Source organism: Penicillium cosmopolitanum (genome assembly GCF_028827165.1).
Source record: "Penicillium cosmopolitanum strain IBT 29677 chromosome Unknown utg000012l:1.0-3308103.0:1.0-3310761.0, whole genome shotgun sequence".
NCBI classification, from domain to species: domain Eukaryota; kingdom Fungi; phylum Ascomycota; class Eurotiomycetes; order Eurotiales; family Aspergillaceae; genus Penicillium; species Penicillium cosmopolitanum.
Window position 1 is genome coordinate 2,456,047 of NW_026622682.1, and position 25,352 is coordinate 2,481,398.

General features: G+C 50.0%; 8 protein-coding genes across 8 annotated transcripts; 6 read left to right on the forward strand and 2 right to left on the reverse strand.

The window, feature by feature from the left end:
• Nucleotides 1-1,221: 1,221 nt before the first annotated feature.
• N7509_013668 (uncharacterized protein) lies at nucleotides 1,222-2,818 on the reverse strand (the record flags this gene model as incomplete). The annotated part of the gene is made up of 6 exons (XM_056638305.1): nucleotides 1,222-1,370; nucleotides 1,431-1,551; nucleotides 1,613-1,724; nucleotides 1,787-2,509; nucleotides 2,583-2,634; nucleotides 2,704-2,818. 6 exons carry the CDS (start codon nucleotides 2,816-2,818, stop codon nucleotides 1,222-1,224), a joined length of 1,272 nt encoding a protein of 423 aa, XP_056481812.1.
• A 1,840-nt stretch (nucleotides 2,819-4,658) lies between these two features.
• On the forward strand, nucleotides 4,659-6,185 carry N7509_013669 (EVE domain-containing protein; the record flags this gene model as incomplete). Its single annotated transcript, XM_056638306.1, has 6 exons — nucleotides 4,659-4,760; nucleotides 4,895-5,117; nucleotides 5,176-5,442; nucleotides 5,497-5,514; nucleotides 5,586-5,702; nucleotides 5,776-6,185. 6 exons carry the CDS (start codon nucleotides 4,659-4,661, stop codon nucleotides 6,183-6,185), a joined length of 1,137 nt encoding a protein of 378 aa, XP_056481813.1.
• Nucleotides 6,186-6,859: 674 nt separating this feature from the next.
• N7509_013670 (aldehyde dehydrogenase family protein) lies at nucleotides 6,860-8,560 on the forward strand (the record flags this gene model as incomplete). The annotated part of the gene is made up of 3 exons (XM_056638307.1): nucleotides 6,860-6,987; nucleotides 7,102-7,301; nucleotides 7,380-8,560. The coding sequence occupies 3 exons, from the start codon at nucleotides 6,860-6,862 to the stop codon at nucleotides 8,558-8,560; spliced, it is 1,509 nt and encodes a 502-aa protein (XP_056481814.1).
• Nucleotides 8,561-12,461: 3,901 nt separating this feature from the next.
• Nucleotides 12,462-13,858, forward strand: N7509_013671 (SMP-30/gluconolactonase/LRE family protein; the record flags this gene model as incomplete). Its single annotated transcript, XM_056638308.1, has 4 exons — nucleotides 12,462-12,494; nucleotides 12,803-12,963; nucleotides 13,047-13,202; nucleotides 13,270-13,858. The coding sequence occupies 4 exons, from the start codon at nucleotides 12,462-12,464 to the stop codon at nucleotides 13,856-13,858; spliced, it is 939 nt and encodes a 312-aa protein (XP_056481815.1).
• A 357-nt stretch (nucleotides 13,859-14,215) lies between these two features.
• N7509_013672 (uncharacterized protein) lies at nucleotides 14,216-14,547 on the reverse strand (the record flags this gene model as incomplete). Its single annotated transcript, XM_056638309.1, has 2 exons — nucleotides 14,216-14,367; nucleotides 14,511-14,547. The coding sequence occupies 2 exons, from the start codon at nucleotides 14,545-14,547 to the stop codon at nucleotides 14,216-14,218; spliced, it is 189 nt and encodes a 62-aa protein (XP_056481816.1).
• Nucleotides 14,548-18,220: 3,673 nt separating this feature from the next.
• N7509_013673 (uncharacterized protein) lies at nucleotides 18,221-18,577 on the forward strand (the record flags this gene model as incomplete). Its single annotated transcript, XM_056638310.1, has 1 exon — nucleotides 18,221-18,577. One exon carries the CDS (start codon nucleotides 18,221-18,223, stop codon nucleotides 18,575-18,577), a length of 357 nt encoding a protein of 118 aa, XP_056481817.1.
• Nucleotides 18,577-19,584, forward strand: N7509_013674 (uncharacterized protein; the record flags this gene model as incomplete). The annotated part of the gene is made up of 1 exon (XM_056638311.1): nucleotides 18,577-19,584. One exon carries the CDS (start codon nucleotides 18,577-18,579, stop codon nucleotides 19,582-19,584), a length of 1,008 nt encoding a protein of 335 aa, XP_056481818.1.
• A 3,892-nt stretch (nucleotides 19,585-23,476) lies between these two features.
• N7509_013675 (histidine phosphatase family protein) lies at nucleotides 23,477-25,072 on the forward strand (the record flags this gene model as incomplete). The annotated part of the gene is made up of 1 exon (XM_056638312.1): nucleotides 23,477-25,072. The coding sequence occupies one exon, from the start codon at nucleotides 23,477-23,479 to the stop codon at nucleotides 25,070-25,072; it is 1,596 nt and encodes a 531-aa protein (XP_056481819.1).
• Between the last annotated feature and the right edge of the window lie 280 nt (nucleotides 25,073-25,352).

A 25,352-nucleotide genomic window follows, 5' to 3' on the forward strand; every position in this document is an offset into this window, starting at 1 on the left:
TTATCAGTAAGATCACAGATGCATGAGTAGTATGTACTTACTCGTCGGGTGCGACGACGTGGGGCAGAGGAGTCGCCCATCTTTTTCTCGCTGTCGTTTGGTTTTCTTAAAAGGTGAAGGATTCGAGATTCTTAAGCTTGAGTAGCAGACTTCAAGTTGCAACTTTGACGCGCCCAGGAGTATTGAACTTGTAAGTAGATAGTATAGATCGGAGTTTTATGGCAAGCGCGACCCCTGCAGATCACTCCTCTTGTGTTCCCTGATTGGTTATTTAGGCTCAGGCTACGTAGTATGATTCTCAGCTTGGATTCGCCAGATCACCAGCAGCAATTTGTTCTGCGAGACTGATCCTGTAAGATCATTCGCGCAACCGAAGTGTCACTCTGTTGGTTAGTCTTGATCTCTCTCTCGGGGTGATCTGACCATTCTCAACTCCACTGGGACCTGTCGTCGCAGCAGTCTCCGGCACTTTCAATTTTGTATTAGGCCAGAATATTCTCCAACTTCATTGATACTTACTATACTTCCAAGGGAGCCTCTGGAGGTTACACAGTAGCGCAAATTTAGAGAGATCGATAAGGTAGAGAACAAAACAATACAAAGATACCGGCCGAAGTGAGGCATATATAGCCCAATGGTTGATCAAAGGACTTAGGTGAACCGCATCCTTTTCTATATCTGCAGGCGCAATAGAGTCTACGTCACGGTGTTTGCATTCCTAGGAATGGACAGTGGAACATTGGTGGTGGCTGATTTTGTCTGGGGCGCACCGCGACGCCAGAAAATATGGTTTGTTCGAAAAAGAGAGAAAAAGATAAATCGTTAGCTAGTCATTGCTGCCAGGTATGAGCATTACGAACACCTCTGCTGAACGAAGGCAACTGGATGAGATGAGAGATCAATGGATGGATGATATGGATATGGGAGGACACTGCCCAAGGCTATTTAGATGTGGATGCTAGATAGCCTCATGGTGCTGAGGGCTCTCGACAAACCCCTCAGACAGTCTTCTCTTCCTCGGGATCCTCTCTCCTCAGAAGCAACTGCCTCTATATTACTCTGTGCCGGCAGTGGCAGAGCTTCCCACCACTGTTGAGCCACCTGGGCGAATTCGCGAAGTGTAGTGTTGTCTGTGGGGTCCCTAAATATTCCCAGATATCGCACTACTCGACAATAATCGGCCGGAACCTCCGATGGTACCATAGACAGATGCAGAAAGCGCTAGATTCCGGAACGCTCGGCAATCAAGTTTGAAGAGTTCGGCAGGCTGTCTATAGCAGAGCGATTGATCTGGTCGATAGATTGAAATCCAGCCTCCTCCATCAAAATATCAAACTCTGCCAACAAACTCTTCAAAACATGGCGAACACCTAAGCCACAATCGATCATTAGACAATCAATTATCATCTGCGGGTTTTGGAGAAACCTACCATGTTTGCCAGCTATGCTAAGCCCCCAAATCCACATGCGGCCGATGAAAACGAACTTAGCCCCCAGCGCAATAGCTTTGAAGATGTCGGCAGCGCTTCGTACACCCGAGTCGAACATAACCTGGGGACGCATTGATTGTGAGAAACGAACGAAGTGGAAAATAGCCAATGAAATAACTCACATAGATCTTGTCGTCCACAGCATCGACAATTTTCTCCAGGGCATCAAGGCTTGCGATAGCACCATCTACCTGGCGGCCTGCATGGTTCGTCACAACGATCCCGTCAATTCCCCTACAACGCCAAGGTCGTTAGCGAACTCATCCAAAAGGCCATCCACACCCCAAGACACTCACATCTCAACACATTTCTGAGCAGCTTCCACGCTTTGAATTCCCTTCAGACAGAACGGTCTCCCGCCACTAATGCGCTTCCATTGCTGCATCGTCCACTGGACCTTCTCCCAGGTATGAGCGCGACCATGCCAAATATTCTCATCAATCCATTTGGCACCAGCCTCCTTGGGGTTCTTTTTCGGGTCAATCCCGGCTTCTTCCAGACGTTTTAGAAATACCGGATCATTCAAAGCAATGTCTCCGGCCCCGTGGTCGTGGTAAAAGGCATAGTTCCCGGTGAAAACGTCATTGTGTCGCCACCCCAATGACCAGGTATCAGTAGTCAACATGCAAGCATCGAATCCCGAATCCCAGGCGCGCTGCAGCATAGAGATACACTGCTCGTCATCGTGACTTTGGTAAAGCTGGAAAAATCGTGGCCCGTTGCCGTTGGCCTTTCCTACGTCTTCGATGCTGTAGCTGCCAGCGGAAGAAAGGCAGTATGGGAGGTTCAGCTCCTCGGCGACTTTCGCGACCGACAGCTCACCTGTGGGATGGTAGATTCTGTTTATTCCGATCGGTGCGAATCCCAACGGGGCAGATACTTTGTGTCCGAAGATCTCGGTTGCCGTGTCTCTGATGTTGGTGTCCACTAGGGTTCGTGGGATGATTCGGTGGCGGTAGAATGCTTGACGGTTGGCTAGGTGTGTCCAGGAGAGGCCTGCATTGCATGAGGAGTAGTACCTGGAAAGATCGTTAGTTGAAAGGTTGTTCTCGCGTCATGAACGGTGCTCTCGAGCTAATTGATAGTGCTTACCATCCCGCGAGGGAGAGCTTCTCCTTTGCCAGTTTTTCGATTTCGGCTGGATCTATTCGATTCAAGCGATACTGGTTAGTCTAGATATTAGAGGACTAGATCCGAGACATGGTATGCATACCTGTGTTGAAAAGAGGATATTCGCCATTGTTGGTGTTCCAGAAGGCGTCACGCCGGTAGAGTGACCACTGCGGAGTGGTTCGGGCCTTGATGTTTGGGTTCTTTGGGTCTGACATTTTATTTTGATCTTCCAACTTCTCTGCATGGACCCTGACGATATTTATATGAGAACGGGGTTGTATTGTTTTCGGATTCTCGACCGAGAAGTAGTAGGTCACACTATCCGGAATTGACAGAGGCCGTAATATTGGTTCGTGATTCACAGCTCCAGTTTTAATGGCCAATAGGGGACCTCAAATTGACCCGTCACCACATGTTTGTATGCTTAAACTGCAGATGTGGTTTTGCGACTTCCGTTTGCGGGATTGAGACAGTGAATCAAGTTATGGGAGAAATTCAGCACCAAATGACGATTTTCAGCTTTCCAGGAGCAAGAGACAAGATATACTCAGGTCTGGTTCACTCCAGTGAATTTCACTTATGATTCCCTCACAGCAGACCCTCTGTGGAAGCTTCTTTATTGCAACCTGCTGGTGGGACTATCTCTCGGCCGACTAAATGATATCAGATCGAGAGAATTGATGATCACCGTGGGGCACAAAAGTGGACCCGGAGCTTGTATACCCTCACCTTGCAACATTCGACACGACTCCCCGACTCCCCGATATAAGTTCCAGTGTGTCCTCATCTGCTGCTCCTGCAATTCAGAGGCTCAAATATCCGTCTCAATGTTCTTTAAGTTACTTTCAACTTGAAGCTTACTAACTACGATCTTTAGGCCTTGCTAACTTTGATCTCTAGGCCTTACTAACTTCGATCGCTAGGTTTTGCTAATCTCTAGGTTTTGTATTGGCACGCGTTGTTTTGGCGGTACGCGTTCTGAATAGCCTCACTTTTTTTTTCTAACTCCGATCTCTAGGCCTTGCTAACTTCGATCGCTAGGTTTTGCTGATCTCTAGGTTTTGCTTTGGCACGCGTTGCTTTAGCAGCATGCGTTGCTTCGCGAATGTAAATACTAGTTAGTAGTAGTAGTAGTAGTAGTAGAATACAATGGCCCTGAATGAATACAATTATCTAGGCATACTGATAATATTCTCTTCAATATAGTATTAGAAACGAGGTTATCATATGACTACCCTGTTTCAAAATGCTATATTGTAGACAATATTGTCAGCATGACTATATTTTTCCTATATTTTTGCTGTATTGCAAACGGCCCGGCGGGCGGGATGGTAAGATGGAAGAGGCCCGAAGTTCCAGTACTCGTACAAAATGGCCTTGCAAACCTCCAGGGCTTGGAACTTGGAGATTTACATAGTCCAACTTGAAGCTCCACTGCCAGCACTACTACTAGTAAGGCTATATATGCAAACTTACTAGCAGTGGCTTTCAACTTGAAGTTCATAGTAGTACTACTAGTACTACTTCATAGTTACTATTTACTAGTAAGTAGGTACCTAGGTGCTATGCTATGGCTCTAGTACCTTCAAGTTCCAAGGTTCCATCTTGAACTTGAACCCAAGGTTCGGCATGGCTTGATATATATTCCAAGGTTCTTGACGTTCAGCATAGAGTGGACGTCCAAGCCCGGAGGTTTGAACCAGGCTCCATTAACAGTTAACTCCAGGGCTGTCCTAAATATATCTGTATCAGCAGTTTATTAAATATTCCAATCAATACAGCTTGTTGCTTGTACTAGTAGTATATACTAAAATGTAGCAGTCATACATAGGTGTATCACGTGGACTCGACCCACCCGTCGCGCTGAGCTTCACCAAACAAAGCAACTTTGGAAGCTCAGCAGTCCAGTCCAACCCTCAGCTGAGTGAGATTCCACTGCAATCGCATTTAAATTGCTCATCAATTCCTCCCTTCGTTTCCAGGGTTTCTTTATCCTCCAGAGCTTGTTTCAATTTCAATTTGCCCCTATCAGCCTGCGTCGCCTTTCGTCCAAAAATGCCGTTCAAACGCAAGTCTGAAGGCGCCTCAACAACACCCGCCAAACGAGGTCGCCCCTCGCTCTCAGCGAAGCCCAAATCTGCCGAGGCAGCTCCCAGTGTAAGCAATTAATTTCGAAGGGGAGGGGGAGGGGGGAGGGGGCGCGCAATTGTGCCAATCTTCAGATCACCGTCCCATCAATCCACCCCGGGCTCCACATGCAAGGTCGTTGTCGCTAACAGCTCGCAACACAGGCTTCTTCCCCTCAGACCGGCGAGAAGAGGAAGCGCGGTCGCCCGCGCAAGAGCACTGATGATGTGACTCCTAATGCCAAAAAGGTCGCCCCGAGTGATGGCTCCAAGCGCGGTCGCGGTCGTCCCAAGAAGATCCTCACCCCGGCACAGACTGCTGCAGCAGAAAAGGCTGCAGCTAATGCGGGTCCTAAGAAGGGCCGTGGGAGACCTCGCAAGGAACCTGGTACGTTTTATTTCACCTCTTTCATCTTCATTCAAGCTAATTGTGAGCTACACTCTAGGTACCGAGACAACCCCCGCCAAAGAGAAGAAGAAGGATGGTCGTGGCCGCCCGCGCAAGAGCTTGCCTACCAATGGGGATGAGCCGAGTATCTTTGATGCGAAGGCTGATGCGGGCGAAGAACCTCTGGCCGATGTGCCCAAAGGGAACACAGGTCGTTCATACTGGTTGATGAAGGCGGAGCCCGAGTCGCGAATGGAGAAGGGTGTTGATGTGAAGTTTTCTATTGATGATCTGGCTGCGGCTGATAAACCAGAGCCCTGGGATGGTAAGCTTCTACATGAACGAATGCTGTCCGACATGTACTAATGAATTTTGCCAGGCGTTCGAAACCCCGTTGGTAAGAGCCGAAATAAAGATCCCCATACTGAAGCGAATCAATGAGTCGCATGCTAATGATTTTTTTTTTAGCGCGGAACCTCATGCGCGACATGAAGAGGGGAGACTACGCATTCTTCTACCACTCAAATTGCAAGACACCTGCTGTCGTCGGAGTAATGGAAATCGTGCAGGAGCACTCACCTGATGGTTCGAGCTTGACACCCACGATCTACTTGACATGAACCCCCTTCTGACAAACAATGTTTTTTTTTTCTACCAGAGGCCGCATTCGACCCGAAACACCCTTACTACGATCCGAAGTCCGTCCGCGATGTACCCAAGTGGGTAGTAGTCCATGTCGAGTTTCGTCGCAAGTTTGAGAACCAGGTTACGCTGCATAAACTCAAGGAGAAGGCGGAGGCTGGCAAGCCTCTGGAGAATCTTCAAATGGTCAAGCAATCACGACTGAGCGTCTCGTCAGTGACCCCGGCACAATGGCGATACATTCTCGAGCTGGCGGGCGAGGACCCCAACGCCGAGATTGTTGCCGAGGAGAGCAAGGATGGCGAGAAAAAGGATGACAAGGCAGTGGACAGTGGGGAAAATGCCGCTGAAGACAAAGATCCCGAAGATAAGGACGACGAGGACAAGGATGCCGAGGCGGATCAGGACAGCGAGCTTGAGCTCTGAGGTCTCCGATTCCAACTAGCCTGGGCGATGGCAGTCCAACATCACATCGGACTGCGCGCAGGACCAGGACCTGGATCGGATTTCATTTGTAATATTTCTTCCAAGATATTCGGGCGTTGACGGATCGGCATGATATTGACATTTAAGATATGTAGCGAGCATCCGAGGACTAGCACTTACAGTAATCGAGTCCTCTATTATCAAGCATTAAAGTTAAAAAGTGAAAAGTCCAGTAAGCGTAAAGTAATAAAGTAATAATCCAATTAAACCATGTAAATCATCGCCAGTCATCCCAAAGAGGCAAGTCATCAGGCCGAGGTCAACCGACTTACCGAAAATGCATCGGTCTCCAACTTCCCCTCACCAACTCCCAGGTACACACAAATGACCCGGCGAATATAGCCAACCAGGATCCACCATGGACCCGATGGACCCAATGAATCACTCTGTCTTTGGTTACCCATGAAGAGTAACTCTACCCGAGTGTGTTCCACTCTTCTTATCGTTATCGCAGAGCGGGGAGGGTCCATCCGAATGATTCGAAGCTCTTCTTAAAACCTTCCACCCCCCTCCACCCCTCGAGGAGCATGTTGAATTGCTCCTATACCTTCCGACCTCTGCGGTTCTTGTTCTCGACTTCACTGTCTCGTCCACGCCGCTTTCATTCCTCCATCATGTCCAACCTTTCCGTGCAATTGACTGCCCCGAACGGGCGCTCCTATGCCCAGCCCATCGGTCTCTTCATTAACAACGAATTTGTTGCCTCCAAGTCCGGGGAGAAGATCGCTTCTATCAACCCTTCGTAAGTCTCCAGCTTGATTTGATGTGATTTGATGCGATCCGCGATCGTTTCCCCAGCGAGCCGCGAGATCCGCAACCGCCGCTCCATTGCGAACTGAATAGCTGACCCGCGCAGTAACGAAGCGGAAATCACCTCCGTCTATGCCGCCGGTGAGGAAGATGTCGATGCTGCCGTCAAGGCCGCGCGCAAGGCCCTCAAGGACCCTTCCTGGAAACTCCTGCCCGCTACCGAGCGTGGTGTTCTCATGCTCAAGCTCGCCGACCTGATTGAGCAACACAAGGAGACTTTGGCCACTATTGAGACTTGGGATAACGGTGAGTGATTGTTCGCGTGGAACGGACGTCGGGGCAGAATCGGCACAGTCTAGAAATGAAAATACTGACAAGACGCAGGTAAGCCTTATCAGGTTTCGCTGAACGACGATCTCGGCGAGGTCACCTCTTGCCTTCGCTACTACGCTGGCTGGGCCGACAAGGTCACTGGCCAGACCATCGGTACCACCCCTCAAAAGTTCGCCTACACTCTGCGCCAACCCATTGGTGTTGTTGGTCAAATTATTCCCTGGAACTTCCCTCTGGCTATGGCCGCCTGGAAGCTCGGCCCTGCCCTGGCCTGCGGTAACACTATTGTCATGAAGGCCGCCGAGCAGACCCCGCTCAGCATTCTCTACCTGGGCAACCTCATCAAGGAGGCTGGTTTCCCTCCTGGTGTCATTAACATTCTGAACGGCCACGGCCGTGTCGCTGGTGCTGCGCTGGTCCAGCACAACGATGTTGATAAGGTCGCCTTCACTGGCTCCACCATCACTGGTCGCGAGATCATGAAGATGGCCGCCGGCACCCTGAAGAACATCACCCTCGAGACTGGTGGCAAGTCCCCTCTGATCGTCTTCGAGGATGCCGACATCGAGCAGGCCGCCAAGTGGGCTCACATTGGTATCATGTATAACCAGGGTCAAGTCTGCACCTCTACTTCCCGTCTTCTGGTCCACGAGTCCGTCTATGATAAGTTCGTTTCCGTCTTCAAGGAGGTTGTCGCTTCCACCAGCAAGGTCGGCGACCCCTTCGACGACGCAACCTTCCAGGGTCCCCAGGTCACCAAGGCCCAGTACGACCGTGTCCTCTCCTACATCGAGGCCGGTAAGTCCGAGGGCGCAACTCTCGTCTCTGGTGGCGAGCCATACAAGAACGTCGGCGACGGCAAGGGCTTCTTCATCGCCCCTACCATCTTCACCGGTGTCAAGGACAACATGCGCATCTACCGCGAGGAAGTCTTCGGCCCCTTCGTCGTCATCGCCAGCTTCAAGGGCGAGGAGGAAGCCGTCACCCGCGCCAACGACACCACCTACGGTCTCGGCGCGGCCGTCTTCACCAAGGACATCGAGCGTGCGCACCGTGTTGCTTCAGACATCGAGGCCGGTATGGTCTGGATCAACAGCAGCAATGACAGCGACTTCCGCGTGCCATTCGGTGGTGTCAAGCAGAGTGGTATTGGTCGGGAACTGGGCGAGGCTGGTATGGAGGCGTACTCGCAGACCAAGGCTGTTCATGTCAACATGGGTAGCCGGCTGTAAGTGTCGGTTTTCTGCTTTGGGAAATAGTGATTAGCGGCTTCTTTCTTGTTCTAGATGACAATTATGTTTATGAAGAATGAAAATTCACACTCGATTTAACCTACCGGGACAAGTCGCATTCAAGTTTGTATTATTCGACGAGATGTTGTCAATGCTGTTGAAAATGCTGTTGACAGGTTTACGTCGACTGCGCTGTACTAGTATTTTCATCAGAACATATGTCTAACCAGAGTGGCTAAGCGAGCCCTGGATTGTGGTCTAAACCTACGAATCCTGCCAAAGGTTTGCACAAATCCGTCGCATGCCCAGGTGCAAAGATACAGCCAATGACCCACGGTCGTCATCCTGAAGAATACTAGTACTATTTGTAGAACTACTATATCACATTCAAATCCTCTATTCGCTACAGAGCGACCAGCAACTTCGCGAATCGCAAGCAGGAATACCGTCAATTAGTCCACACAGACGTCCGGACCTGCATGAAACACCCAGAGGAGCAACCCCATCAAGTTGAAACAAGACACAGATAAACTTTACTGGAAAATTGAAACGTTTGATCCAATTGCGAGCCCCTCGTGCTTGAATTGGATCTACATACTCGGTACAATATACCTACCTACACCGCAGGAAAGTCCCGTCACCCGGAAAAGGTAAACGAAACAAGCAAGATCTAATATCATTTCATCACACGAGGGGATCTTGAGAAAGAACGAAATGAAAAATGAAAAAAAGGAAACTTGATGCTCACCGCATTGAACCTCGATCGATCGTCAATTCGACGGCTCAAGATCCCGCCGCCAATAGTAAAAACACGACAGTTCGCCTACTGCACGGTATGGCTACGACATGACACGACACGACCGATTTGCGACCCACAACGAGAACGTCCGAGTCCTTTTCGAAAAAAAGTGCAATCCTGGATCTTGCTTACTGGCAAGTATGGAGTATGAAGTACTCCGTATCAGGCCCCGAGATCGCGCGAAACGAAATGACCCAAGGCCCCGGAACCGGTCCGGGCCCAGTTTTGATGCCCAATCCTGCAGGAATTTTAGCTGCAGCAAGTAAGTTATTTACCGCTGGTTCGAGGAGGAGCCGGAAATTCGGAAATCGACGAACGAAAACCCACATGTGAATGCAGAGTCTTTGTCGAGAAAGGAAAAAGAAAACGAAAAGAAAAAAAGAAATGGGCAGTGGTGAAGGTTTGCGAGGCGTCGGCTTTAGCATTGCATAATATATAAAACTGCGTCGCGCATTACATTAGTTTTACATACTGCCCTAATACAAGTTACCACGTTCCACGCTCTTGGGTATGAGTACATACATATGGGTAGATCACTGGTTACCTGTGCATGTATGTACATATGTGTGCACCTGGAGTGAACCCAGGAAAATGTCGACGTCGCTGGGCAGTACATACCACCGTGCAGTTCGAGGGGGAGACCAATCAAGAATAGTGCCGCATATTTCGATGCGAGAGGAATATACGGAGTATGTACATTCTTAATTACATCTGCATATTCCACACTCCACACATAAGCAAACTCAGGGCCGCAGGTTGAGATTACCTCGGACTCGTAACGAGACGAGAGAACTTGCTAGGAACGAATCCCGAGCCCGAGCTTCATGTCACCCAATCAGCGGCAGTGATTCTCGGTTCAGGATTTGGGATTCAGATGATCAGGCTGTGCTGTAGCTATCTACAGTAGGGATCTGACTGAATTGGCACGGATTATAGACTCCCTACATGCCTCCACAACTATGTATCTCCGCACATACGCAAGTAGTATGTGCCTCCTCCTCTTCCAAGGTTCCTCATCCTCCTCCTTGTCTTCCCATCTGGGTAAAAGGCCCGTCGCGAAGTGAGGCTGGCGGAGCGCAAATCTATTCGCAAACCGGAAAAGTCGCGCTGCATGCAAGTCTACCTGGCAAAAACCCCGAGCGGGAGTGAGACGGGTGATGAGCTGCATGAGAACGCCATGCCATGACGAAGGGCTCGTTTCAGGTGCAAGTGCAGGGTTGTTGACGCTTTGGACGCCTCGTTTCCTCGAATTGTAATTGATTCTTGTTGGCTCAAGGAAATAGTCAAACTTAACTAGACTTAACGTGGAGGAATGAAGGCAGCGCACACACATCCACAGCCAATGCTAGTCAATTAATCAATGTTGGTGATGAGGCCGGGTCAAGTCAAGAGGCCGAGACCGGATTCTTTGCTGACGTGATTCATTAGTGAATGATCGGTGTGGCTCGCACTGGCTGGCTGGCGTCCCCGGTTGTTGAACTGCAATTTGGAACTTGATGCGTGCTGACCGGCCTGGTCCTGGCGTGGCGTGGCCCCAGGTTAGTGGCGAGGCCTAGATACTACATACATACTCCGGACACAGAGAAAGGACAAAATATAAGCAGAAGGAATCAGGGTGTGACGGTTGCCTGGGTCGAAATGATCCATATAATTCGTTCATTGCCTTAAATGCATTCCCACTCTCACCCACAGGTTCGGGCCGGCATATCATCATGACTTGTTCCGCACCACTAAACTCTGAACTCTTTTCATTATTATTTTTCTTTCGATGCAGGAATTGGGTTTAGCTAGAAAGCTGTGGGTGTACTCGTATGTATGTCGTGTTTCCATTTTTTTCAGGTGGAGATTTGTTGGGTTCGCTGCAGGGCCGGATTTTAAGATGACTACCTCGTAGCGAGCCGAGGAAAGCAGAGGTGTGTGTAGATGTGTGTGCGTGTGTGCTGGGCAGAAGGGGTGCAGTAGCGGCGTTCATTTCGGGGAGGGGATTCAACATGATTTGCTTGTCGGGGACATTGTCTCACGGCGCATTTGGTGATTGGGCTGCGCATGCCCAATTCTGGGGTCGGGCAGGACTCTCCTGGCCTGTGTGTTAGCGCCCAGCCGTGTCTGTCCGAGGCCATCTCGTGCAGATGCATGCAGAGTCGGTCATGTGGGCGCTTGGGCTATTTCGGAAGGTGATGATGGTGATTGTGCTTCCTCGTACAGATGTGTTGTCTGGGTGTAACTTCCAAGTGCTCCGTTGAGTTGGGGTATACCATCCACATATTGGATTAAAAACGCATTTTATGGGATGTACTGGACATCCTGGGCATACTCATGGGTATTTCTTAATTTGTTTCGCGTTAAAATTATGCTTTGCATGGCATCTTCCATTCTTGACGGAGGATTCTAGTGCGAGCTTAATGAATTAGAGATGGAGATGGGGACCTCTGGAGCTGCAGGTCAATCGATAGTGCGTGAAACTGTCACTCACCGCACTTCATGAACTCGAAGGATCCCCTACGGAGTACGGAGTACAGAGTGCCTAGTCGATGTTAATCTAACCTCGCCGCCTCTCTCGTCACTCGTCCTACCGGTTCGTCCACACCGTAACCATAACCGTCCATAGCTGTCACGCCCACACCCACGCCCACCGGAAGATGATAGCAGTCCGACTCCACTTCGTCGGGACTTGTGGGGGCGGGGCTTGGCAATCTGAAGCTGTTCAAGTTACTCCGTAACCCCCTCCCTCGCTCCCCTTTTCCTACTCCGAGTCTCCCCCAGAAGAATAACCCACGAGCTAACACAACCATCGTTCCCTGGCGTGTAATTCGGACAGTTCCCGCGATCGGCGCTGCCAACCTTTCAGTTATTCGAGGTTCGTAGCTCCACTTCATTGTCCACGAACAGGGGTTCTCCCCCTTGGTCCTTGCCTGTGCGACGCGGTAGACTGACTTGAACCCCCTCAGAAAGAGCGGTGTCCCACTTTCTCATCAATTTCCCCATTTCCATTTCCAATTCTTTCCACTGGTCAAAATTTGTACTAGTGGATTTTGAGTCCCCGGTTTTTTTCTCTCTTCTATTTTGCTCCCATTCGGCCAGCTTCCGGTGGATCAGATCGGCATGTCTGAAATTCAGAGGTGGACGGTGCAGGAGGTCAGACTCTTTGATCCCATCTTCGTATTGCAGCTGGTCTTTGATTGGTCTTGATCTTCATTTCTTATTTTTATTCTCGTTTTTCGTTTTTTCCTTTTTACGATTTTTTATTCTTTCTTCTGTGGGCTTCTTTTTCGTGTTGGTCAAGATGACCACGGCACGAAATTGGAATCGACAGGGAAATTGAAGATTCAAAGAAGAAAAAACGAGAAGGGAAAAAAAAAATAAAAAAAATAAAGAAACAAAAAACCTAAACCACAGCCAATCACAACTAGTAAAATTCAGACTAACTCGCCTTGCCTTTCTAGCCCTATATCGACATAGCGGGGACTCTTCTCGAGGGCCCCTATCACGATGCAGCCAACAACGAGTTTCGCTTTGTCGACATCTGGGATCACAAGCTGTACCGCCTTGACTTGGCCAAAGGGCCCGTGTCACTCTCTGTTGTCAATACGGACGCGGCTATTGGGTATGTCTAGATCTCGCCTGTCTACCGTGCTCTCCTGCGTTGCTGGTCTGACTGAATGTGATATCTAACGAACTATCTCACAGCGTGACGGCCAACATTGCGGGCGCAGCAAAGGAGGATCAGGATCAGCTGATTGTCGGGGCCAAGTGCGGATTCGCTCGGCTGAACCGGTCTACCGGGAAACTGACTTACATCCGCGAGGCTTGGGGCGAGGAAGATGGCCCGGGGAAAGCGGAGGTGTAAGTCGATCGTATCCACCATTTCAAAGGCAAAGCAGAGGTGAGCATACGGGCTGATATCGAGTAGGATGCGCTTCAACGACGGTGCGGTCGACAGCCACGGGAGATTCTGGGCCGGTGCCATGAATGACCCCAAGGTCAAGAAGCCATCGCCCGAAGGAGTGTTGTTCAGACTGGACCCGGACCTTAGTCTGCATCGTATGCTGGCACCAGTAACGATCCCCAACGGGATTGGGTGGAACCATGCCGATGACACGATGTACTTGACCGACTCGCCTACGGGTCAAATCTTCGCCTTCGACTTTGACGCCGCGACCGGGGCCATTAGCAACCGCCGCGTGCACTTTGACATCGGTGAATCGCTCGAGCCAGACGGATTCGCCATTGACGTCGAAGGTTGTATCTGGACAGCCATCTACGGTGGTGGAAAGGTTCTCCGTGTTTCGACCGATGGAAAGGTCATCGGCCAGATCGATCTGCCAACACGAAACCCAACTTGTCCGGCATTTGTAGGCACCGAGCTATTCATTACCTCGGCCAAGGATGACCACGATGACGAGAAGTTCCCAAAGTCCGTGCGATACGGAGGTCGAGTGTTTAAGGTTGATGTTGGGGTCCGAGGGAAGGCAAAGAATGAGTTTCGGTTTACGAGCTAGCTGTTTCCCGAGGCTTCGAAGGACTCGGGGTAACCGAGAGCGAGAGCGATCCCTAAGGAGTATGTGATGGAGAACAGATTCACTAGACGATCCATGCTGTAGCTAAAACGATCGACCGTGCATTGCCCCTTTGAACCTTCAACAGTGGCAAATACATTCCCTGGCATTGATACAATGTACAGCGTGCTCCACGCATATGTATATTCATAGTGCAATGTACTCCGTAGCTCGAAGCAGTAAGTAGCAAACCCATGAGCTACAGTGGGTCACGATCGCCAAACGGGCGAGGGGATGACGGACCGGCTCGCTGTCACAGTGGCTCAGACCTCCAGGGCGCAAGGGGATGGCGGGAGAAGGTTACATGTCGAACCAGGGGTTTCGGCCGGGCATGACATCGAGACGGTCGTACTGACAGTAGAACTGATCTGTCCTGCCTTTCAGGCCGATTTGCAATCCTCCCGATCGCACGCGTGTGATGGGAAGCACTGCACTGCCACGGCGGGTCCATCCTGCAGGTCGAATGCAGGGACGGGGAGATGTGATTGTTCCCGGGGTTGGAGCATTGTCTCGGTGTGCTGAGCATGCAGGTAGCTATGGTCAGAATGAAGAACATTGTCCTTCTGGCCACCAGATTGCCTCACGCTGCACGTACTACAGTAGTTCGATTTTCCATCGAGATTACTATCCATCGAGACAGAGTTTATTATGTTTCGCAGAAAGAACAAAGCGATGGCGCAGAACCAGCATAGTGGAAAATATTTCTGGGTCTAGGCCATGAAGATTGATGATCGCTTCGTTTCTTTTGCCTGGCGGTTGCAGCGGACACGCGATATTGAGCGGATAGCACCGACAAGAAGGTTTGAAATAGAATGCATTGGGGATAGGGAAAAAGCAAACAAAAGCTGCCCTGGAATTCGATTGTGAAGTATGGAGTACACCATACACAATATACAAATCGGTAGCCACACTCTCACCACTCACGTCATAATGCCAGCGTTCTTCGTCAAGAATCACCAACGAATTCATCTATGGCCCGTGTCTTTGCGCCATCCACGAGGAGGAAACACAAGAAGTAAAAACAACACGCTAGCAATTTCGAAGTACCGGTACTCCACGACTGGAACCTTGGAACGCAAAACCCGCGTACCAGATACCTGGGACTAACCCCAACCTCCAAAGTTTTGGCCCCTATCACGCTTACCTTGGCATGACACGCATCCGGGGGGGTTTTTGTCTGGCATCATTGACCCGGCACTTTGGGAACGGTGGTTTGAGAACATACGCCACCACCGCCTTTCGAGTTAGCCCCCCGGGATACCTGCGAGACGCGGCGGCTAGTGCTTATAGGGGGGCGAGAGTCGGACAAGGCTAGAAATGTCTGGCCAACCAACCAGTCAGGTGCGCTGGATCTATCAGACCGCAATTGTTCACCCATACTCACTCGGTGATTCGTTGCTGAACATAAAGGCGGCTGCGTATGCACGGTGTGGTGCGATGTAACGAAAATCGGTGTACACTGGATTATTTACATAAGTACCGAGTTACAGAATACTCGTATGCTCTCGCCTTACTTCGTAATCCGTCCCCAAGCTAAGGATCTAGAATAGAAACCTGACAGCTGCCGGTCGATCTGCAATTGTAGGGAGATAGCTACCGAGAGCTCCTCTCCTGGAGAATATCGCCCCTCTTTCCCCAGCGGGTTAGCAACTCTATAGTAGACCCTTCTAGCAACCCCCTGGAGAAAAAAAAACTAGCGAAGAAACTGGCCGATCGGCGTTGGGCCAGTGACCGGGAACCAAGTGATCGGGCTCAGCCCCCTGCACGCAAGACTACTCGGATGTAAGACTAAAATCGAGTCTGGGTTCAGCTCCGGCCATGTTAAAGGATGCCCCATTTCTTTCCCCCGAAGGATTGCGGAACCCACTTTGCGCTGCAGCCACTTCAGTCGCTAGCCCGATCTTCATCAATTCTCGTCACGCGGAAGCCATCCGCACTAACACCGTTCGGCGGGTCAAGGTAAATTGAAATTGAAATTAAATCGATGTCAAGATTCAGGCCCCATTCACTGAGCTATCTCTGCTCTCCCCACCCTGCTGGTGGACTCGCCCCGTTCATGCACGCGATCACTGGTGAGGCTTCAGGGGAGCTAGTGCTGCGGATTTGCCTTTCCACACTTCCGGATGGAGATCGTCGTGCTGAGGTGTCACTTTTTTTTAGCCGGCTGTACTCCGTATGTCCTGAGTAGACGTGCTTTTGTTTTTGCTCTCTGACAAAACCTTTTCTTCTTCTTCTTTTTGTTCTTCTCATTCCTGGGCGGGAAATGTTTTGGTGTTAATTGAGAAAAGAAACTTAGTCCCTCGGTGGTTGCCGTCATTCCGTTGGGTCTCAATGCCTCGTAGATCACCGTAACACGAGTTGCTGATGTCAAAATTGATAATCAACTCCAGAGGTTGATTTAATTTCCTTTCGGGATCAATGTAATCTTCAGAGTGACGTAGGGCTGCCGGCCCTCTGTTCTATGATCATCGTATTCCTCCGATCTAACGGGTCCGAACTCAAGCCGAACCTCCTGAGGCCAGCCAACTCGTCAGCCCTTGACTCGTTACGGAGTACTCGTAGCTGTTATCTGTTCATTCTTAGAGGTAGTTGGCCACTAGCCAGTTTCTCCTCGTTACTAGTTGCCTCATCCCAGCGCCATGGAAACGAGCATCCTGGGCGCCATAGTCCGACCATCGTCGCAGACTAGGCCCACGCTGTGCCAAACCCACAAATCTAATCCACTTTCTTTGGTGGGTCAGGTCCTACTAAGGACCGGTAAGGAACCACTCCAGCTCATAGTGGCACCCACTGCGTTTAGTGGAGGAGTCATTGTTTTCCCCTGTTATCCTCCTCCAACGGTCCCAACGGTGTTCACCTCCCCTGTGCCGAGACCGACACGGGGACAATGATGCACGCATAACATGTAATTCCTCAAGGTTTAAATGGAATTATGTATGTACCTACAAGGTACTTCAATGTCCCTCGCGCAGAGTTTGATTCGAATGTCCGGCATTGCATCTCGTACTATATGTTTGGCAAAAATGCAGAGAGTGGACGGTACTTAGGACGAGGCAAGTCTGTACAACGAACGTGTTGCCTTTTAGGTTTGCTTTGTTGTACCCATTATTCCTTTTCTTAACCCCATTCCCTTTTTGGTTTATTTTCAAGCTATTTCCTTTTCCTTTTCATTTCCTTTCCCCTTTCGTCGAAAGGATATGTCTCTAGTTTTGGTTAGCTTCCCCTCCAAGAGCCAAACTCTCGGAAAATGACAGGACCCCTGGTGAAAAATGAGTCGTTCCTCTCTGCGTCATGGATCTAATCCTGGCCTGATAGCCATGGGCACTGGCATACTACTCCCATTCCCCGCCCCAAAGCGTCATCTTCTCCACTTGTCCCTTGTCCATGTCCACGGTGACGGCACCCGCGCACTTGCAGCTCCCCAGTCGTCTCTCGGCCGGTGATTCGCGCCCCCCGGCGATCGGTAAAGAAATGAGAGATGGCATGGCCCATAGCATAGCCATCACTCCATCACGCTAGGTGGAGACAGTACTAGAAATTAGCACTGGCTGGGCGAAAGTGACTGACTGGCATCACCTAGGACGATCCATTGATCCACGATCCCACGAGGCACTCGAGAACTGGAACCGTCCTAGGAGATCCTGCCCAACGCTATCCGACACGCTGGGTCGGACAGACACAGACAACTCTGTCTTAGCCCGCCCCCGGAAGGTGATGGATCATGCCCCCCCTCTCCCTCGCACACCGCTGAATCTCAACGGCTCTACAAAAGCTCCATTTTCTTTCTCGCCTTCTTCTCCCCCTCCCCTTTCCTTAGCTTTGACCCTTTTGCTAAATGGGGCCTCGGATCGCTTCCGTTGTGCATACACATGGTTGATCTGCTCCTCATTCTAAACTCGGTGGGAAATATTAGCCCTTTATTTTCGACCTCTCTATCTCTCTTAACCTAAACCTCGAAGTTCGAATCTCAATCTGCGACCCAATCGTTTGCTGGCAATTGGGTTGAAACTTTCTCTTTACGCTTGTCATCTTTAAGATTGATTGATTGCTTGCTTCCTGCCCAGCTAGCTTGGGCTCTCAAGAACCTCTTATTTATTCCCAACCTTCACCGTGGCTACCCTGGGCATCAGCGTATTGACTGCGCCTTACCCGAGGTCGCTACGCTCGCCAAAGCTGTCGCACTTTCCAGCGGATCCTCGCTTTCCGAATCCCTCCCTCTCTCACACTCGTGAGACCCCTAGTGATTCAGAGAGAGGGGGGACTCGGTCATGCCCTAACCCCCAGGACCGCAACCGAGCTACGTCCATGTCGCAGGACCCTCTGCGCGCTGGCCCATTGTCCGACGACTCCCAGGATGCTCGCAGTGGGACGGACGACTATGGACCTGGAAGTCGCCATTCCTCACGTCGCCCGCCTTTGCGCGCTCGTCCACAGTCCTGGCACCCATATGGGCCAGTTGAGCCACCACTCGACTCAGCCAGGTCTATTGGCGTTCATTCCATCTTGAACCATCCAGCGCAGGCAGCTGATATGAAGGGAGTTCGTGAGCCATTGAATCTGCCGGGGCCCTCGTCCCTCGACCACGCCAAGGGTCTTCGCCTGCTCCTCGAAGTTTGCATGGATTACAGCCATTGTCCCCCAGGTCTCATTCGCGGCCGTTAATGAACCCTACTTCGCCCTCTGCACGATTCGTCAGTGGTAGCGGCAGAGCATCTGGGCAATCTAGTGTCTCGCACTCGCCATTGGTGACACATGAACCACCTCTGAGTGCTCGTCAGCCGCCCTCCAGCTCACCTTTGCCACTCGAATCAACACTTCGACCCATAGGCTCGCACCCAGTCACTCAACCTGCAACTTCAGCAGCACTTCATTCAACCACGAGTATTCACTCTCGACGAACTAGCTCTGGACCTGGCCTCTTGAGCACCCCAAACTCCCAAGAGACGAGCCCTGTTCCACCACATTCTACATTTGGTCCCTATGGCGCTTCACCGGCCCTTTCAAACGCGTCCATGCCCTCCAGCATACAGCCCTACTCAGCACCAGCGCCTTACACGACCACAGCAACGTCCGGACCGCGCGTGAAGGAAGAACCAACTAGCCAAAGCACAAGTCTGTCTTCGTCATTGATCCCGTGTGTGTTAGATCTGAAGTCTGGCTCCTCCACACAAGCAGAGAAGCGTAAAGCGAACAGCGATGCTTCGCGACGTTTCCGAAATCGCAAGCGCAACGAGATGCAGCTTGAGCAACGCCTAACTTCACAACAAGACGAGATTCAGCGACATACAGATGCCCTCCGTCGCCAAGCCGACGAAATCCGCGCTTTGGTTCAACAACGAGACCACTACCGCTCAGAAAGGGACTTTTTCCGCGACCACGTCGGCCGCTCAATGTCTCTCAACACTTTTCCTCCACGTCCCTCTTCGCCAGGCCTACATATTGACGCCGGGACCTGGTCCGCCGATGCATCTCGTACTGCCCCCACAGTTCCCGTACAGCCTGCACAAGCGCCAAGGATGCTTGATACAGGTCGACCGCAGGCTTGTTGGCCCGGTAGCCCGGCTTCGTATTCCCCTGCCCCGCCTGCAGGCAGGAATCTTGTGCCATCGGGTCCACCGCCTGTCTCTGGAACTCCTCTACCTCCATTTCAAGCCTGGTCTCGGCCTTGACGGTGTTCCGTGTATTTGAAAGAACCGGTTGATCTTTCTAATCTTTTCCTTTTCTGTTGTATCTCTTTTGTTGATCTCCTATATGTTATAATGTCCATATGCACAAAAAGGATCTTGGCCACTGGTGGCCATGAGTAGGTGGAGCATGGTCGGATTAGCGGTGCCATTTACAAAAGCACTTGGGTTGTACTGGTATTTTGCATTGTCTGTCCTCTTTTGCTGCTGGTATTGTCGGAGGTATTCGCCTTTCTACCCTGTTGTTTTCCCCTCTCTGTTTGTTCTTATCCTCTCTGTCCTGCTTCCTTCTCAGTTTGGCTACATTCTATATCCCATTCCATCTGTCTGGAGTTATCTGCACAAATTGGTGTTTACATTTCCGGACTGCAAATTCCCCGCCCTGTCCTTTTCCCTTTTACCTCGTTTACATAGTTACCCGGTGTCTGGTTTCGCGGTGATACCTCAATTGGCGACGTTGAAAAGATTGATATTATTGACATCTATCATTTTTCTTATCCCTTCCTTGATGTCTTTCTTATCAAGGACTATTTCTTCCTCGGTTCGGTGCATTCGTGGCTTAAAATATGACTCCGCTATAGAACTGAGATTTGCAAATCCAGAGAAGCATCATCCACGCTTTGCCCCTGCAACCATCCCCTGTCCCTGGAGTCGGGTCGGCTGGGGCTGTTTTATCTGTCATCTGTCATCTGTCATATATCCATTGACCAAAGTACCACCCGCAAGTCCCCAGGGAGGGAAAGGGTAAAACTTATCCACTTCTTATAAAAATAGATTTATATCGCGCTTGCGAGTATAATGTCCGTCTCCACAAACTATAACGACTAGCCTTTTTATACTCACTTATATGTATTGCTTTTCATTCTAAGTGGGTTTGTAGAATCAGGAGAAAGGGAAACAATTGAGAAAGAGTGGATTTGATTTTCATGATCTACCATGACAGCTCGTCCGCGCAGCCCGGGCGTACCGTTAAAGCAAGACATGCATTAGCCTACTTTGGTCGACGGATTCCATGTCCACGTACCCTCGATCGCGTAGGCTGTCACTTTATCTACACCGCAGCCGGGCGGGGATAGGTTTTTCTCGGATCCACTACGATCCATTAGCATGGGTATGTACTCCGTACATGTGCATACTTTGGTGGGGTGCCAACCCATCTATTGTGGGATGGGGCACAGACACAGGTCGTACTTCTGTTCATGACACCCCTTGCTTCATGCGGGTTTCGAGAGGTCAATGGTAGAGATAAATTCGCTCAATCTCGCACTAATCAATATTTGAAGGATTTGAAATGTTCTTTGGCTCGATTATTTAATTGTTGCGGTTCGAAGACACTAGACTACTAACTTGTTAACTGTCTTTCTTTTTGTTGGTGGCGCGCATATTGCGCTTGTGGCGGTGGGTCTTGCTTGAGGTTGTTCGTGCATGAATCTGGGCAACTAGTGAAATAGATTGTGGAGCAATGCTAGGGCTGGGCTGCGAAGGATCTGGGTATTTCTTATAACCTATCGGGTAGGATCCTATTCCCCGTCGAGATAGTTTGCCAATTAACTATCGTCGTTGCGCTGCATGATGCCAGCGACATGCCACGGACTTGTCTTCCTGTCCGGACCGAATATAGTTCACGTAAAATGATGCAACTAACCGTTATTAGTGCCGATCTATATATACAACTCACGAGATTAAAGTTTTTATTTTGATTGCCATGCATGGGTATCGCATAAGCTATTGGAAGAAAGAAGAGCTAGATCTGACCCGGTAGCGTGGATTTGGGTCTTTTTTCCTTTCATATGATATCCTTCACATCCTCATCGGCTGATTTGCCAACATTTCGCAGTCGCCTCGGCCTTGCGCTCAACAGTGCAGGCAATCCTATGCACAAGACCGGCCTTTCTGCGGCAAAACAAGCAACTTGAAGCCAGAAGCATGCATGGTGCAATGTCGGCTCTTTTCCATAATGGTTTTTGCCCCAACTTGAATATATCATCTCCGAGTTTTTCCAAGGCCAAAGGCCGGTATGTTTCGTTCGACGTGGCCAACATCTATGCTATTCTGTAATATACTTTCCTCATGGCCCGTAGACGCGATATTCCAGTTGTAGTCCCAGTGGTTTTATATGATTGAAGTGACCAAGTTGCTTTGTACATGCCAACAAAATCATCATAGATATTATCACGGTGAACTAATCACTATGAACTAACCAACCATTGCTGTGGAAATTTGAAGCTACTATTTAGTGCTGGGACCGTCTTGGTATGGCTATGGTATCTTTATGTTAATATTCGCGCATCGCCAGGTAATGCTAGATAATGCAGCGGTCCTGGCCTCGGTCGCAATCAACAAAAGTTTCATCGGAATACATCGATCTTTATTGATATTTTAAACAGCCATCCTACTCAACATGAGATTATGCCTCGGTTGAGCAATGATCTCATCAAGTTTTCTTCTTGCCGAAGGCCGTTCATTAGATCCAGGATACCTAGGTACTCTGATTAGCTGAACTGCGTTCATATGAAACTTGACTGAAGTGACACACAATCTGAAAGACATCTCGGTAATTAAAATGCACTTTGAGAGCTACTTCACTCCTCGTGTCAAATTTGATTGGAAACATTTTCTTCGGAATGGAACTGGTATGCATCTATTCCAGTATCACAGGGCAACATTAAGTTAGTCCCGAGATAATGAGATGTATCCAGTCAACGATTATCATAAAAATCTGAGAATTCTGCTTGATCTGAAAGTCGGAGCGGACCTCAATTAGTCTTCGCCGCGGAGACTGGACGTAATTTGAAAGGGAGGAGCCCACCGTCTTCGTGCCGGCCTGGATGTTTGAGGCATCTGAGACTCAACACCCACTGGCACGATATGCAGTTTTCCAACTTCTTATTCTTTGACAAACTTCAAGTTGGACTTGAAGAAACACTCTACTAGTTGTATTTACTCCGCAGACACGGTTTTGTTTCATGAGTAGTTGATGGTATACACCTGGATTAGTCATTTTTGAGGATCGGCCAACGGTTGACCGCTTCCCCACAAGATAAACTAATGTCGGTGATGTCCCTCAATGAGCTAAATAGCCGATGCAGCATCGCTTCCGAGTCTAGCAAGATTGACAAGAGAGCGGCGGTCGCGGTAGAGTAAATAATTAATAGTAGCACGCGATAATGAAGTCTTGGCTGCATCGCGGTGGCTAGCTTGAGTAGCTAGAGCCCCGAACGGCGTAATTTATCTAATCAGCCGGTGGATCTCTGTGCGAGGGACATTTCGGCTTCTGAACAGCCTGGAGATGGCATGACTCGGCAGATTCGGATTCGGACTAGCACTGGGCCTAGGACTTGGTCTGAGACTCGAGATCGACTCGACAGGAGGTGTTGAAGGAGACTAAGATATCGAGATATATACTAACAACTAGTAGTTCTCAGGAACGCGTAATAGAGATCCTTAATACCTATAGGTAGCCAAAATAGAGTGCTGGGTTAAGACAAAAGTATCGAGTACATCGATATCTACCTGAAACAGAGCTAAAAGTGCTAGCAAATGGGGTGAAGAGACAAGTAGTCGGTACTTACCATGCCACGTGCCCTAAACCTGCTGGTGGTCATCCGATCAGCCAATCAGAGGACGTTTTAGCCTCACGGGCTCATCAGGCACGAGGAATAAGCGTCGTCAACCGCAGCAGCTCTGCTGAAGGGAGGGAAGTTCCTGGGTGTAATTATAATCATTTGCTATTATCCACTAAATTCATGTGGTATTTAAGTTCGTGTCTCCCATCCCATCTCTGATACGCATTCCATAGATAGCGAGTCATTCACAGAACTAGATTCCCATCTCACCTACTCCGAGATCCGCCTCCAAACAGGGATGTGCATGAGAAATGGCGGGGTACGACAAAAAAGCACAAAACCCTCTGCCTGAAGAGCAAGGTCTTCTAGAAAACCCCATCGATGATCAAGAGCCAAGGAAACCTTGTCTATCTGCCAAATGGCGGGTCACCTCCATCGCTGCTCTAATGACCCTCGCGGTTCTCCTTCTGACGTACTTGACTCTTGGGTATGAATCCCCCGGGTGCAGATCCGTGGATTTTAATTCAGTCTCTGATATTGGGGTAAATCTCACTTACAGAGTCGGGAAAGGATCTCATCACCGTCGTGCCGAGTCTTGTGATGGCGTCGACGGATATCAATGCTTCACCGATATTTCTCACCGCTGGGGCCAATACTCCCCATACTTCTCCGTTTCAGATGACACCGTCTCAAACTCCGTCCCAGACAAATGCGAAGTCACTTTCGTCCAAGTCCTCTCCCGACATGGCGCTCGGTATCCAACGGCCTCGAAGAGCTCGAAGTATGCCAAGTTGATCAAGACCATCCAGGCCAACGCCACCGCATTTCATGGCAAGGCAGCTTTTCTCAAGTCATACAACTACACTATGGGCAGTGATGACTTGACATCCTTCGGCGAGCGCCAAATGGTCAGCTCAGGCATCAAGTTCTATGAACGATACGCCGCCCTGGCACGGGACCATATCCCATTCGTTCGATCATCAGGCTCATCGCGCGTCATCGAGTCCGGCCGATACTTCATCCAGGGACTCCAGCAAACCAAGAAAAGAGATGCCCACGCAAAACCTAACCAGGCCTCTCCAACCATCAACGTTGTCATTTCCGAAGATGCAGGATCAAACAACACCCTAAACCACAATACCTGTACCGCCTTCGAAGCCAGCGAGCTCGGCAACGACATCGACGACGCATACACAAACCAAATTACCCCTTCAATCGCCACACGCCTGGAAAAGAGCCTACCAGGTGTATCTCTAACCGATGACGAGGTCATCTATCTAATGGACATGTGCCCCTTCGACACAATCTCCACCACCACAGACGGAAGCATCCTTTCCCCTTTCTGCAACCTATTCACATCTTCCGAATGGAGCCAATACAACTATCTCCAATCGCTCAGCAAATATTACGGCTACGGCGCCGGAAACGCCCTCGGTCCCACACAAGGAGTGGGCTTCGTCAACGAACTGATCGCGAGAATGACACACACGCCGGTACACGACTCAACGTCAACAAACCGCACCCTCGATGCACCAGGTGCGGCTTCTTTCCCGGTGCACAAGGCGATCTATGCGGACTTCACGCACGATAATGGTATGATTCCGATCTTTTTTGCACTGGGCTTGTATAACGGTACCAGCCCGCTCTCGACTGAGCATGTTCAGTCTGCAGCTGGTTCGGGTGGATACTCGGCTGCCTGGGCTGTGCCGCTTGGTGCGCGGGCTTATTTTGAGATGATGAGCTGTCGTGGTGAGAGTGAGCCCTTGGTTCGGGCTCTCGTTAATGATCGTGTTGTGCCGCTGCATGGGTGTGCGGCTGATGGGTTGGGCAGGTGTCAGAGAGGCGACTTTGTGAAGGCGCTGAGTTTTGCGAGGGCTGGGGGTGATTGGGATGCTTGCTATAAATGAGTGAGAGGGTTTGGAGACCCGTTATCAGAATCTGAGCCTGGCTTTGCTTCCTTTGCTTTCGGCTGATGCGATCTGCTGAATAGTCCAGATGGGTGATATCTTTATTTAAAAGTTTCGTATTCTCGGCCTCTACGGCCTGTTGGAGACGAATTTGTAAGAATATTTCGGATTTTGATGCTCTTTTCTCTTGTTACTGGTATTCTCTTCGCCTGTCGATTGCCCGATTGGGTTGGAACTGGTGGAGATTGCCTTTTTGTGCCTGTGATACCACTGCTACAAG